Source organism: Amphiura filiformis, chromosome 5, assembly GCF_039555335.1.
Source record: "Amphiura filiformis chromosome 5, Afil_fr2py, whole genome shotgun sequence".
In the NCBI taxonomy this organism is placed as follows: domain Eukaryota; kingdom Metazoa; phylum Echinodermata; class Ophiuroidea; order Amphilepidida; family Amphiuridae; genus Amphiura; species Amphiura filiformis.
In genome coordinates this window covers 48,862,846-48,879,676 of record NC_092632.1, presented here as the reverse complement: position 1 = coordinate 48,879,676, position 16,831 = coordinate 48,862,846, and the positions used below count along the sequence as shown (strand labels likewise).

Genomic DNA, 16,831 nt, shown 5'->3' with positions numbered 1-16,831 from the left:
CATAATTTACCAATAGTATAAAATTATGACAATCTATCTCTCAAGCAATTAAAACACCATAATCTTATTTGATATTGAAAATATGCACCATGTACTCAATTCAATCGCGATACCTGTAGCTTACATGACAATATTTAAAATCATGATCAATTCAAATATTTAAAATCATGATCAATTCAGTAATAATTAGCACACATAGTAAAGACACTGAGGATAAATTACATAGACACTTTCTTGTTTTCAACATTTTGTTCTAAAAAATAAAAACCTCATAAATATTCAACTATAATGCTTTCTAATCATATTGCTTTTGACGATGCTAGGTGGGATGTCTAAAATGAATAACCCGATACTATTCCAACTGGCACCACATTATACTGTGTTTTTGTCAAAAATGTGATCTACATAAAATACTAAAATATCACTAATTAAAACATTCTACAGGACTTAGATACTTTTCACAATCAATTTGCTTAACAATGTGCTTCTTTTGTTTATTTTCTTGGTAGTAAACCTGAAACACTTACAGCTAAGAATATGAGTTGTACATATATTTTCTCAGGCATGCATCCTTTGTGATCCTCGCATTTAATGTCTCACATTGACTGGTGTCCTGCTAGGACACAGCAGATAGGACGCCATCTCTTTTTACAATTAGTTGTTAAAATGAGGCAAAATTAAAATGAATAAAAGAAAAAAGTATGGGGTAGCCAGTTGGTTTATTAACAAACTCAAAGCACATTCTATATTCATTGCTGTATATATTATGACATTTTTCATGGTGGGTTTAATCTTCATACTTTCTGCGATTAAACAGGCAAATGAAAATTTTAAACACGACAAAATATTTTGAACCAATAGGCTGCCATATCGAGTGCTTAATGCCAGAAGTGGGTAAGTGCAATAGCTGCCCTGTGAACATTTGGCAATTTACACACAATATATTGTACTCATCTACACATGGCAACTGTACACAGCAGCTATAGCACTTGCCCACTTCTAGCACTGAGCAGTCGATATGTAAGTGTTTCAAACTGTGAATAAAAGAAACCACACAATTTTAGAAAGTTTAAAATTGTGAAAAATTAACATCACAAAAATAACCTGTTACATCAATGCTTGAAATATTAAAATAACAGTAGTGATCAAAATACTATTGCTCTCTTGTGTGTGGTTAAGGGGTGTTAACGTGTAAGACAGAGAACAGCACTGATGTAAAACCGTATCATACTCCTTTAACTCTTCCAGTCCAACATACTTGCATGTATACTTTATCTGGCTAATGGCCAAGGAGGCGTATCTGATATATCGGTTAATTTGACAAATTGACAGGTTATGGTGACCTTGCAATGTCAACTGCTGCATTATTAAAGCTAAAACAATATCTAAATACATAAAGAAAATTACTTTGTCCAAGATCATTACATAATACGAGTAAGTTTACAGCCATTCATGACACAAAAAGGTGGTCATCAGGTTGAATGCACACATGGTTCAAGGAAGATACAAGAAATTCATCAGAATGCTATAAAAAGACAATTTCCAGTATTCACATGATGACCTCAACTTGGAAGTAGCAAAAACAATTTGTAGTACATAATCAAATATAATAATTGTGTGTCCGTTTACACTACAAAACCACAATTTGAAGTCGAAGTTGAGTTTAATTTTTTTTAAACTTGCCCAGAATCATTACAGTTCGAAAGTTGATTTCAAAACACTGGGACTCTGTTTACAGGCAAATGAAAGTTGAGTTCATTTGACTTCAGGCTCTTAATGTATTATGGCTTTTCCTGCACACACACATGGTTATTCTCAGAAGTAACTCTTTAATATGTGGACATTCACTAAGTGTCCACTTGAGTTCAATATAAATACTCTTGACCTCTACTCTTATGTGCCAGTTTTCAAAATGATACACAGTTTGAGATCATTTAGTTAATGCAGAAGATTGTCAACAATGTTATTGAAGACTTGCTTTGGCCATTCTTGACCTATATTATATGGTAAACTAAACTACATCTAGCACACTATGAGCTGCTTACAGGTGGATGGCCATACTAATACAGCTATTTTTACAAATAATTTTAACAAAATAAATAACTACTATAGACAATACATAATAACATAATATTCTACAATAATACAGTTAAACTTATTCAGTGGAATGTAAAGCCCTTTCATTCTTTACTTAACTACAACGACAAGAAAACTGCACATACTAGCCTTGGTGCCCAGACGGATGATCCTTTGCTACTAAAAACTGACTGTCTGATGACATTGTTCGGTTAACTTACGATGGATCTTACAGATCTATTTTTAACCCCATATTTGATGGAAGTTTGCGCATCAAATAAGGAATGCAACTTTACAACCTGTCACAGCCGAGTTCCTAAGTGGCAATAATTCAGCAAATTGGAAATGTTTTAATATCCATAAAGATCTACATCATTGAAATTCATGACCAATCAGCAATCCTTCTCTCAAGGGTGTCGCCGGACCATTTTAGCGAAGAAGGAGTACAGGCCGTCTGGGCCCGAGAGTATGCACATCATCTTCAAATCACAGTAAAAGAGTGCAATACACTATATCACTCTATTATTTGTAGCCATAGCTAAAACAGAGAGCGTACAACTGCATTAAATACCACATCCCTTCTGTCAAATGATAACATAACAATTATACAGGCAATGTAATGATTTTTAACCTAATTATCGATAAGAGTGTCCAATTTTGTATTTAATTGCAAACTAGAAATAAATTTGTATCTTGTTTTCCAATACCCTTTAAAAAACAAACAAATAAAATACTATTAACTTAAGGGCTGGGGTATGAGCGTTTGGACAGTATTTATTTTGGGACATTAGAGCACATCAGACATATCGAATTGCATTCTGAATACGAAGAATGTCATTCTGATATCAAATAATTTTGGTTTTTGAAATTAGCAATTTAATACACATTTTATGGCAAATCATTAAAATTGATATTTTTGATATTTAACAGTACTCGGTAAACTTTATAAATCTGATGATTTATATTAACGTATGTAGGTGGGATGAAATGCTGACGATCAATTGAAAATTTTGACCTTTCGTATTGAAGATATGGATTTTTTTCCCAAAACACCAAAAAAATTAGGTCTTTTGGGAAAAAATCTATATCTTCAATATGAAAGGTCAAAATTTTCAATTGACCGTCGGCTTTTCCTCCTGCTACATACACTTTAAGAATATATCATTAGATTTATATAATTTACTTCGAGGACTGTTATATATCAAAATTTGAAAAATATCAAATTTTTATAATTTGTCATAAAATTTGTATTATATTGTGATTTTCAAAAATAAAAATTATTTGATATCAGAAAGACATGCTTCAGTATTCAGAATGCAATCGATAGATCTGAGGTGCTCTCATGCCCCTCAAAAAATACTGTCGAAACGCAATAAACGCTCATTTTAGATCCCTTAACTTAATCACTTTAAAAATAGTCCAATGCATCTTAGTTGAATCATTTTAATGGCATTATTTTTGAAATTCATTTGACAAAACCAGAATTTCACTGACAATTTGATATTTCAACTTAAATAAGACTTGTTCAGAACCCTTTGTCAAGCAAAGGGCAAAATATATATATGATCAACAAAGCTGATGATCTGTTCATCAATCGTCTTAATGGCCTTTAAATATTTTGAATACAATGGTTACAGATCCCTACTATTCCATTTTGTGTGACATAACACCATTACCCTTATATAATATGGATATCACACGACTGATAAAACTTAAGTGCCCAGTAGTTTTCCCACACTTATCCCCAGGATTATTTCCTTAGTCAAAGTGATAATTCACTTATTCATCAACAGGTGAACTAAAGCTGTGTTTAGTTCACACCAATGGGACTACTCAAAATGATGCTTTACCCATCTATCCCACAATGCATTATACTCAGGATTTCATCAATATTCCCATCATACATCTGATGACATATAATACCATATCGTCAGCCTACTACAATAATAGTCAAATATTGTCTCCCTACTACGGTAATTGCCCAAGTCATTGTTTTGTAATTTTGAGAGCAAAGTACAAAATATGGTTCAAGCATGCATTTAATTAAACATATTTATTCACCAATCTTTGCATAAGAACCAATGATAAATGATACAAATTAAAGGGAATAATCTAAAATAATTTAGGGTGATTACAAAACTGATGCATGCTTGAACCACATTTTGTACTTTGTTCTGTTCTCAAAATTACAAAAAACCACTTAGGCAATTATCGTAGTAGGGCGACGATATTTGACTTTATTAGCCCCTCCCCAAATAGCACCTGTACAGAATTGTCATCAATGCACTGAAATTAATGAACATAATACATACATACTGATAAGACTAGACACACACTTTTTTTAGTTAAGATGTAAACTCCTTGATTTCACCACAGCAGGAAAATACACTCACTGATTACAGTTTGTCCACTCTGAAGTACAAAGTGACAACGCGTGCCTACACAGCGCGTAAACAGTGCGCAGTGCTGCGTCTCTGCTGCAGGTATGCGTGCCTTCAAAGTCGGCACAATATGTGCGTCCGCGTTGGTACTTTATACTTCAGACTAGACAGACTGTAATTACCTGCATACATATTTGGTATGTCTGTCTTTATGAGGCATTATTTCCAACTGACCAACCATGGCATCCAAGCCATTTCATTTAGATATATATGAATAATGAATGCCATGGACATTTAGCATTGATAGCCTACATGTATTACCACAACACACACAAAAAATCGAATTTGTTAGTCTGCATAAACATCATGACTAATTGATTCAAGTGTAAAAGATGAAGTCTTGCAATACATTGTAAATTTTCAATACTTCTGCCATTAGTGCCAAGTCAAAGATGGAAGTTAGGTGTTATTTAAGTCCCTTACAGCATGCACAACAACATTTGCTCTCTTACTTTTTGGGATCAAATCCAAATCATAAAAATTAAAATGTTTATCATTTCAAACTCAAGAATTCTTACTGGCCATCATCCGATATGGATGATATGCACTTCACATGTCTCCTTCCTTGACAGTCCAGACACGCTTTGTCAAAATAAACAAGTAGGCCTAAAGGTTCACAGTCAGTTTACCCTATGCTATTTAGTCATATTGCTATGTTTCTCACATTCATTTGTTATTAATTTGAGTTTGAGTTAGGATCACGCTTTAGGATAATTTTAAATATTAAGATTAAGTTTAGGATACATATTGGGATTTAAGGGAAATGTTTTCACCCTAGCACCTTTTCTACTTTTTGGTGAATGGAAGGGAAAGGACGGACTAAAGAAGAGAGAAGATGAACAAAGACATTGTTTGCTTTCACCAGGATTCGAACCCAAGACCCCTCACATGCCAAGAACTAGGTCGCTGACCGGTAGCCATGGCACAGGTGTTTCGCTGTATATATCACTTACGGTGATTGCATCATCACATACGTGGGATGCATGTACATGTATGCTCAGTGAATAAATCGCATAAGGTTTGACAACTTAACAGTACATGGACAAAATGAAAGAGAAAATGTCCATAGACCACTTAGACCAGCCTAGATAGTGAGTGTATCACCATTCATCATCAGGTTTATATCATGTTATTAATCAATTTGTCAAGTATTATCCAACATTATGTGAACTGTACTTGCCTATAGGAAATGGGGTGCTTACTCACACTCATAAAACTTAACATTTCCTTTTACACTATGTAACGAATGCCCATATGGTAAAAGATGATAGATAAATACAAGTGAATGGCAGTCTCTCTCTAGTGTCTCTAGTCATCACAATTTCTGGGTTATTTTTGTCTAGAAATATTTTGACAATCCACAGTTCCTACTTATGCATTCATACTACAAGAATATGATGAAATTTGCTATGCAAGCAGTATTTACAATACTCAACTCTGTAAAATATGGATGATCGGAATAAGTTAATTGCAATTACAAGTTTTGTCACCTTGAAATGCATTCCTTGCACATCACTCAAGTAGCCTTAATTTGTATGAATGTTTTCTGCTTATTCTTGTAACATTTTTTGCCTAATTTTCAAGTGTGATATATTGAAAGAAAAAAAAAGACTGTCATCGTGGCAGCTGCAAAGAAGACGTGGTAGAAAGCGGAAATGCAGCATCGTAATTGCAGATTGCAATTATTACACAATCATTTGACGTCGATGAGAAATGAGGGGTATTGACATGTCTGGGTAATTTACTAAACTTATGGGCATGATGTATACAAATTTGCTCCTTTTCAACATTTATCAAATTTATGTATTTTGTTCTGTAAATTTGAATAATTATTAACTTCACATTAAAATCAGGAACATATTTTTCAGCAAAATTGTTAACATTTATAAACCCTTTCATCAGGCTCTGCTTGAACCAATTTGATTAATTAATTAGCTCTAATTTCAATTTATTAGCCATTACACATGTATGCTAAACTCAAGTAGGTCTGTAAATATGATAACGACCAATTGTAATGAACCATAAACCATGTTTGTTGTGATATAAACCCCATCCTGAATTTATTCTTTACACCACAGATCCTGGCCAGGATGTATCACAAAACTTTATTTAGGGGAAATTGTTGTGAATGGGGAAGGTGTGAATTTTTGAAGATGACCAACAGCTTCTGCATAGGTGTTAAGCCAAGAAAAAAAAAGGCAGGCAAAATGCCTGGGAGACAGGGTTCGAATTCGGCTGTATCGCATAGCTGTTTGCTCCTTATTTTGAAGTATTAAACTGCTACCCAATTTTGCATTTGTATAGCACTTTTTATTGTGCTTTAATATATGGAAGTATCCTGATTATGATGAATTAGCCAAAAACTGCTATGCAAAATTTTAAAACAAAGTGGAACCCTGCTGGGAGATGCTTAGGGTTAATATTTTAAAGTCACCTTTGTTGAATATAGTCAATAACATGAATAAGAAGACATTTTCAGACTGCTTTAAGAGGGGACCATTTCTGGTGAATAGCGTTCTAATTCTATCATTATTTTTACAAACCCTTGTGTTACTCGTGCACAAAATCATAAAATGATTAAAGTGTATGTGACAATAGCAAAGTGTTCCACCAAATGTATCCAGTAAAATAACCTACAGTACTGCCTGACCCAAAAAGGACACACCTGGCAATTTTAGCTGCCAAACACACAGCATACAGATTTTGCCAGTAAACCCCATAATACAATGTGCGTGTAGATATTAATTAATGAGTATGCATGTGTAATGACCATGTCTACATTACTAATTAATACCCATGATAGTACTAATTGAATAGCGGAAATCACCAATATATTTGGCCACAGGTACATGTATCACAATTACCACAGTTACCTTAACCGTAAGACCCCAATAGGTTTTTAGCTATCGGAAGGGGAGGGAAAGATGAAATGGAAAAGGAGAGACGATGAACAAAGACCCCCGGTTCAAACCTTGTACCCTCTCGTCCAAACCACAGGATCACTGACCGGTAGCCACAGGAGTTTTGCTGGCTTCTGTGCGTATATGTGACTTAGGGGGATTGCGCAGTGGTTTTCCTTGTTAGATTTTGTTCAATTTGGCAGATTAGGGGTTAATACCATTTACATCCATCTGTAGTATTTTAACAAAGGTGTAAATTTCCCCCCATACATTTTGTTGTCACAAATCCGTAATGGCCCACCTGGAAAGCTACAGATATCAATATGTACGTGTGTTGAATTGCCGACTTTAAATGGTGGTCCATGATAGATTAACTTATAACCAATTTTGACAATTTAATGAATCTCTTAACAGAAATTATTTGGCAGTATTTGTTCTATGATGTGAATTTTTATGAATGATTGATTGCCTTTGTTGTGTAGTTTTGGTATATATGGGAAAAGTGAAATCATCTTCTATTGACCAATATATCCAGATGAACAATGAATAAACAGGATATCATACTTCAAGCCAATGTGTAAATAGGGTGTCTATGAATCTGCAGGGTTGCCAAACCTATAATTTGGTAGCCCAATTTCACAACCTTTGGGCAATTTTACGCTTCAGCGGAACAGTAATTAATTTTAGCCTTTAGTGAATTTTGCTACAAAAATAACATATGAATTTTTTTTAAAGGATTTTTGGATAAAATTAACATAAAATAATACAATTTTAGACTTATTTGTTAGTTATAAGTTATTTTGTTTCAAAATTTCCTATAAAACTGATATCTGATAAGTTATATTTTGATTAAAGAAATGAAGCTCAGACAAACTGGCATTATAATAAAGGAGAGAAAAAATCAGAACCGTTCGGATTCGAACCAGCGCCAAGCACCACGATTACATGTCGTTGAGTTCACCACCACACGCCACAACAGCTCATGGCGGATCTGCCAGCGAATTGAACATGTAGTGATTTTATATTTTGGGCGGATTTTTGGAAATTTGTGCAACATTTGGCAACCGTGCCAAAAATGAAAAATGTCACACTTGCTATTTCCTTCCTTCCTGACTGTGTCCCAATATTAAACAACCTACCAGTAAATTGTGTTGGTTTAATAAATAATTGATAAAATAAAAAATTTTTATGTTAACATCTTCACCAAGGTTTTTTTTTAGGTCAAAATGAATTATCTGAAAGCCTGAAAATAATATTACTGACCTTTTCTTTAACAATAGAGCTCACTTTCTTGCTACAGATAAAATTATTAAAAATTACACTACTTAGTAAAAATTCTTAATTCTTTGCAAGTTGAATTTTTAATGTACCAACATCTACGTCAAGGGAAGCTACCTTGTCTATATTAATTGAACAGAGCCTTGTTATATTAATTGAAAAGAGTCAAATTCATTAGGATAGATAATAATGACCATGATGACAGTGAGTGGAATCTTCCTTCCTACTATCTTCCAAAGCAGGTTATTAACCTGTATGGTAGCTGTGGATTTTGTGTTATTTTTTCCTTTGAATCCATGTCACTTTATTTGTGATGACTATGGTATGACAAGAATTTTCATGATTTTAGCCCAATTTGCCAATTTTAAATATTTCACATGATTGTATATAAATAAGCACCACATACAATGTAGAGCTACTTTTTGGCCGATACAAACCAATGATTATAATTTTTTTTAAATTGTATGACCTTTTTGTGATTTGCATAGTAAATTACATTCTGGAAATGTGTTTAACATTGAATGAACACAGCTTTCAACAGCTGTACTTGATCCACCGCGATCATATATACAATCAGCCTCAGTCCAAAATTATGGTCAATGGTATCAAATGAGGGGAATAATGCTCACAGCGATTTTAGACAGTTTGAAAATATGTGATAGCAGTGGAGCAGTGGTAGTTTTTTGTTAACGTTCCACAGTCGCACACGGTGGCATACATCACCCAGTGTACGAAAAAAATTTGTCAGGCTGTGTTCATTCAATTGAATCTGTGCATTTAATGGGCCTACAATTCAAAGAAAGCTTTATTGTACAATATCTAGATATTTTTTTCACTATTTTTGACAAGGCTATTCAACACACACGGTTGCTGAAGTGTAACAATAAAATATTAAATTACAGTTACTTACATAAAATATGCACAGATTAATCTCATGCCATCTGAATCTATAAGTAATAATTTATAATTCATTTTCTTCAAAATACAGATAAATGTACTAAGTAGCTGGGAGTTGTAAGGCAGGTGTGTCTACCATCAAACGCCACACCATAAATTTTATATATAAATGTGAATTTGCTAAAAATACGTAATTCCCATAACATACGACAAAATTGTTTAAAAAATGTAAAATATAAATGTTCAGCATTAGTCAAGTCTAAAATGCATTAGTAGTTTAGTTCTGTGCAGCATATCGTTCACCATCATATAAAATATTCAAGTTTTTTTATAATAAATAATGGACATTTGAATTCAGCAATTTTTGATATATGAAGAACATTTGAAATTGAATTGTATTTACACTAAGATATTGACTTTCATCAGCAAATGTAAGTACAGCAATATTGGGCTATTCCAGTTGAAATTCATACACCCTTGGAAAACATGGCCTTAATCATCCACAGAGGGAGTGAGAATTTCAAATGGGAGTTACCTGAATGGGCAACTCCATTTGAAATCTACACCCCTGTGTGGAAGGCTAAGGTCATGTCTTCAACAGAGGGTGTTTGGATTTCAACTGGAATAGCCCATTGAATCTGAGACATGTAAGTACATTATAAGTATTGAATCTGAGACAGACAGAGACCGGACTCAAGTCAAGAATGCAGTCTATTTGTTTGCATTGTATAATGATGCTTGTATCAATCGGCATCAAATTCCATTTGTTTGTTTTTGCAGGGGGTGGGGAGTGAATTTAACCAAATTTGGAACTAATTTCGACTCACACAAGTATTCAAAAACACTTTTAATTAAAGAGTGGCAATCAGCATCAGCCCCACTTAAACATGTGCTATAGGTATCAAAATATTATGTGTGATGCAATCAAGCAAAATCAGTCAGAACTCGGAAATATTAAATTTTCAGTTTCGAATAGGATAGTTAAAACCATTTACAAAGCTGCATTTTGCAGAAAACGGTTAAACCCCATTGAAATGGAACAACTAGTTCCAAAGATATGAGCAATTAAAAGAGTTTCAAAAACAGGAAACAAGAAGAAATATGTTGGGCTATATCTCAAAATCAATATTTCCGAGTTCTGACTGATTTTGCTTGATCGCATCACATATATATATACATATACATGTACTAGTGAGTTTTTTTTTTTTTTTTTGTAGAATTGGAATTGCTACCACTTTAAATACACCATTGAGAACACTTAATTAATGACCATGATCTATTACTCCAGAGTCACAACTTGTACCCTAAATGTATTGTTGTTTATAAAAAAGAAAAGAAGAGCACACTTTTTGGATAATGTTGGAACTTGGCACCTACCATTGCTAATAACTTGGCAACATAATCTGTATAACGCTACATTTCATATAAAGATGTAATATACATATATAGATCATTATTTAATACTGAATGCCTCACCCTCTAAGTAAAGTTGCCTGGAATTTCACCTTCCCATCACACCACATTTTGGTTTGCAGTAGTGCCAATGGTGTAACCACAACTACACAATTCACCTGTTCAGTTTATCTAGAAATCCTTTGCAAAATGATGCACTCATCATCACTGCACACGTTTGACCAGTGGCGGCGCCAGGTGGGGTATGGGGGGATGCCCCTGTCAGAACTCTCCCCCCCCCCCAGTAAAAAGCCCAAATTACAAAAATGTTCACTTTTTGCAATTTTGTGCAAAATTAGTTGATTTTGCCCCCCCATCCCCGAAAAAAATTCCTTGTGCCACCACTGCGTTTGACTGGTCAAGAGTGTGCAGTGATGGTGTGTGTATTCATGATGATGTTGTCTTTATTTCAATCATGAAGGCTCTACAAAGGCTTTCAGAAATTACAGAAATGGTCTACTGATGGGTCTGCAGGGAGGGCAAAGATAATAAATGAGGGGGGATGCAAAAAAAGTTGGCAATGTGTGTCATAACTTTTTCCATGAATATGTATCTGAATACCAGATCATTAGAGACATCCCAGTAGAGTATCTTGACTGGGGGACACATGTTTGTCCTCTACCCTTTCTCATCTGGTTACACCACTGGATAGAATATCATCACAGTATCAGATTTACATACACATGGTACCACTATTTTGATTTACATGTACATCATTTCTTGGTATATAATAATGCTGCCAAATCAGTCTGGAAACCTGACAAGACTGGCGCTTGCTCCGTAAGCAAAACCCACAATGACGTGGGTGATGTGGTCGAATGCACAATTTACTCTTTTGTGAAGATAGTAATAAAACCAATGGACTGCAACATCCTAGGCTAGAATGTAATATCAATAAAAGCATACAAAATATTGTATAAATTATTTATAATATTATGTACAATTGATATCACATGAACCTATCACACAAGAATTCACCTGTATGTTCAAGTTTTATACCTTTTTGTTTTTCAAAGATCATTTGCAGTTCAAGGTTGGAATGGGACTAAGACCCAGTTTACACAGATCCTGAAGTCGACTTTAGTTGATTTGACTACAGTCAGTCTACTTTGAAGTACAAAGTACCGACGCGGACGTACGCATTGTGCCAACTTTGAAGGTACGCATACCTGAAGCACAGATGCAGCACTACGCACTGTTTACACGCTGTATACGTGCGTGTTGTCACTTTGTACTTCAGAGAGGACAAACTGTATTTCGTGTATAAACAGGGTCCCTGCATTTTGAACTTGACTTCAGAAGTTGACTTGTAATGACGAACAGAGCAACTTTTGTCGTATTCAAACTAAACTTTTGCAGTGTAAACAAACATGCAATGGTTATATGAAGCATTCATGAGCAAGTGATGTGAAAGTCAAATTCACAATTTGTTTTGAAGTCGAGTACCGTGTAAACACCCCGTTAACAAATAATTGATGTTAATTCTTAATCGTAATCTGAATTTGATGCTGCAATTGAAGTCTACTTCTCTGTGTGTAAACAGGGTCAAAGTCTAAGAATATCAGTTGAAATTATTTAGTACATTGTACATGCATTTACACCTTGTGATGTGACCATATCCAATGTTGTTAACACATGTCACCGATATCTTAACGGGATTCGCCCTTGAAATGCAAATGACAAAAAAAAACCCAAATTATTTGACACTCATTTCAATAGAGTCCCAACTGGAGTTCTTTTGGCTACCAGGATGAGATGTACCAAATTAATGCAGAATTATGCCAATTTTCAAACCACAGATAATAGTCATAATGACAGATTTTCACATGTGCAAAAATTTTGTTTCCATCACTGACAACCTATGGTTTCTTGAGAAGATCAGGCTGAGAATTTGATGTCAAAAACACATGGTAGCTAAATGAACTCCAGTTTACTCTCGAAAAAACACTATCAAATAAAAGACAGTTAAGTACATCTATGATCCCATTCACATTAGAAAATACCTTCATTCAATGAAGATATTTAATCTACGCTGATAATTATGCGTGTGTTCACATGCTTAACCGGGGTCGAATGAAGATACCCTTTCATTACCATTAATTGGCATTAAAACTTAGAGATCAAAATGAGCTTAGCGACAAAGTACTCCAACTGGAAACACATGCAGCACTTTGCGTCATTGAATGAAGCATAGGCATATGTTCACATTATAATACCTCTTTTGCTTAATCGAATGGAGTCTAGCTTCATCAAATGAAGTGATTTTAATCTCCAGACATGCATCACAGTGATTAATCTCACTTTCAATCTTCATTGAATGAAGCAATTTTGCTAGTGTGAATGGGATCAAAGATGATAAAAATGCTTACTCTACACACTCTTAACCTAACTGTAACTTGTGCATTCTATATTTCTATTCATCCAGTTCTACATTGTCACAATTTAGGGCTATTTTATAAGATATTTTATCTAGTAATGGTTGCAGTCTATCCTAAATTAGCATAAAAACAATTGTTCCCTACACCATTATGGTAAAAACGGAAGCTAAAGGGAATGCAGATACTGTAGTCTTTGACGTAGTCTTTCTTGGAATCATGTGTTTGTTTATAACCACAGACCACAGTTGATATGTTATTAAAAACTTGATTCATGTGGCACAATGTACAATCCTGTATCAATTTCTGGAAATTTCATGTTTATATCGCTCTTTGTATATATATATAACTTGATTTTGCCAGCATCCCTATTGAGATGAGTAATACTGCATAGTTCATAATTGTGTGCATTTTCTAATAAGTTTTGCTTAGAGAAATGACGCATCTCAGGAAATAGGCAGCATAAAATTAATTCTTTGGTTCTCGTACGGAGGACTTTTATGAATTGACAAGATGAAAGGTGCTTTTTTTACTTTCCCAATGCAAATTGGCATTGCTATCAGATGTACCGTATTCATTCCATTAACCGCCCATGCCCCTATAAGCACCCAGTGACTTTACAACAAGCAAACTGGGATATTATTACCTGCCATGCAAATCTGAATCCATGGCCTGACACATATGGCATACTGATGATGGATGCATATTTTGGGCCACTATTTTACGTATGCAATTATGTAAACAATGTAGAAATAATTTCTACAAATCTATTAAACGCATCCAAAATGACTTTGGTAAGTGCCCAGGGCGGTTAATGGAATGAATACAGTAATCCTTTTTCTTGGAAAACGATGCGGTACTTTATGTTTCAAGATTCTGAAGGGTAAAAAACTTCATTAACTAACAGGTGTTGAAATTAACCTTTTTATCACCACACTGAATTGATGGAGCTATCTACAGAAAAAATGTAGGCGGAGATGAAAACCAAATTTTTTATTTTATACAGCCTAAATCCAGTTGATGCTTAAAACCACTTTTCATAGGCTTGCGACTGTTTTGATAGAGTCTATGTTTTGATTATCTAATTGGCAAAACTTATGACAAAACGTTTCAAGAATAGACAGATATATCTTGAACAGAACTACTATTCCCTTTCACATATTATTCATAGAGTTCAAAGGTGCAATTTAACACAGACTGCTGCCACTACATGTACAACATACTGAAGTATTTCCCCCACTGACACTCTGTAGGCCTACATGATTAATGCTTTTACCACCCTTAACTAGATTCCAATTACCCATGTATGTATTTCAAATCATAGTGCTGCATATGACATCATATTTTTCACCTTTCCCCTTTAAGGTTGGCTGTGGGATGCAAATAGTTTTGGGTATGATTTTAACTTGACACTGCGCTGCAAGGGTCAGGAAGATTTTCAGGGTTTTTTTTCCTCCAGAATTTTGAATATGAAATTGTATTAGGGGCATCACTTTTGAATCATATACACCTTGTTCATGTAGGTTAAGAACTGTTTTAGTGAGCCACCTTATTTACAAGCTATAGATCTGCATTTATAGATATTTAGAGCGGAATCTGTCACTTGAGGCAGTGGTGAGCAGGCCAGAGTGCTAGCTAGCTGGCTGTGTATGTCAGGAACATCTGCTCTTGAAATGTAACACTTGTATCTTTCAAGAACATTAGGGAGATGACCAGAAGTAAACAACACTTGTCTGTATCATACCAGCAGTTCCCATGAGCCTATTGTTTTTTACAATGGTGTACGCCCTGCAAAAAAACAGCTCACTCATGACTATTTTACCTGGATGGTCATTTTCATAACAAGCCAGGGTATAATCAATGAGTGGTACACATTTTCAAAAGGCTCAAAAACTGACCAGTTTGCGTGTCAAGATTATATTCGCTGTCGTAGTGCATGTTAGTAACCATTGGTTACTGCTCCAAGCATGGGGTCATACACCTGTTCCGAATTTGGATATGCTATAGGCTTTGTGTTGTGATCATTTCAATCAGTGGTTCGTAACAAAGAAAGCGTGACCCAGTTGACCTAGCAACAGTCATAGTCTAACGTGCACTACGACAGCGAATTAACTGACCATTCTTACTTGGCCTGCATTAAGTATGTTGTGCACAACTGATGCACACCACTGTATTACATTTGTCAATCTGTGGACAAACCCATCACATCAGGTGTGTATAAAAGGAAAAATACTCCAATATGTGACATAAACTTTGGTAATAGTCTAATACATCTACCCAGTATACCCCAATCCCACTTCTGCCTTCGCTATCTCTTTGCTGGATCTTCTGCAACATCTGCCTCCTCTGTCTGTTTCTTCTTGATCTCTTCCACATCTTTGGCCAGCTGCTTACTACTACCATAGGTACTTGCCTTTGAACCTAGACACATCTGATATTGTTTGGCTTCTAGTTTCTGATCACACTTTACCGTGTGGTATATATGCACCAATGCCGGGTCAGGAGCACGGAACACTGTTATATTGCTAGCTACAAATTTTTGATACAGATCTACATCCTCCATCCCCCATCCAATAATGGAAGAATCCATACCACCTACAGTACTGAGATCTGCATTGTATAAACAGACAATCCCGAATCCGTAGTGTCTAAAGAATCCTGCTTCTTTACTGACCGCTATTTGGCTTGTTGTCCGTTCTTCGCCACGGTACACATAATCAGGATTGTACTGGCTGAATACTATAGGGTAGTACACTTGTTCTGTACGTTTGGTATTCGCTCGGCACCTGGTTAGAAATCCAGGTGTCAAATACATATCTACATCCACAAAAAATAACAAGGCATCTTTAGCAAATTGTGAAGCACCAAGGTCTAGCGCTAGACCACGGGCGAATTCGCCGATGGCTCTAAGCACTTTCAATTCTACATTAGGATATTTGGTTTGATAGCTTTCCACTACACTAACGATCTGGTCCGAAGGATCGTCCACAGGAATTTTAAATAGCACCACTACGAGTTTCACCTTCTCACCCGGCGACAGACAAGTTCTCTCAAAATTTTGCATAAAACGCTGGAAAATTTCAAATCGACCAGCTAATGGAAGCACAAAATGTATCGTTTCAGATAGAGTGAAACTAGGTAGAAGTGCTCTAGTCATCAACGAATCCACATTGTTTGGTTTATTTCCAACAAATAGAGATAAACTATTCTGATACCCTCCACTTGAGGGCCCTTCGTTAAGTAGATCTCCATCGTAATCGGAGTCTTTAAATTCTAATTTGCCAAAGGCTTGTTGTAAATAAGCATGTCTTCTGACAGGTAATCGTCTGCTTTTGCCTTTATGCTTATTATACATAAGTAGTATATCTAACACATAGTCTGCTCCAAATTGTGGCACCACCGTGAATAGCCA

At 35.1% G+C, this 16,831-nt stretch overlaps 1 protein-coding gene across 1 annotated transcript in view; it reads right to left on the bottom strand.

Annotated features, from left to right (window-relative positions):
• Nucleotides 1-12,424: 12,424 nt before the first annotated feature.
• Nucleotides 12,425-16,831, bottom strand: part of LOC140153291 (chondroitin sulfate synthase 1-like) — a 49,866-nt gene continuing 45,459 nt past the window's right edge. The window contains 1 exon segment of the mRNA XM_072176000.1: nucleotides 12,425-16,831. Coding sequence (XP_072032101.1) covers nucleotides 15,728-16,831 — 1,104 coding nt within the window. The 3' untranslated portion in view covers nucleotides 12,425-15,727.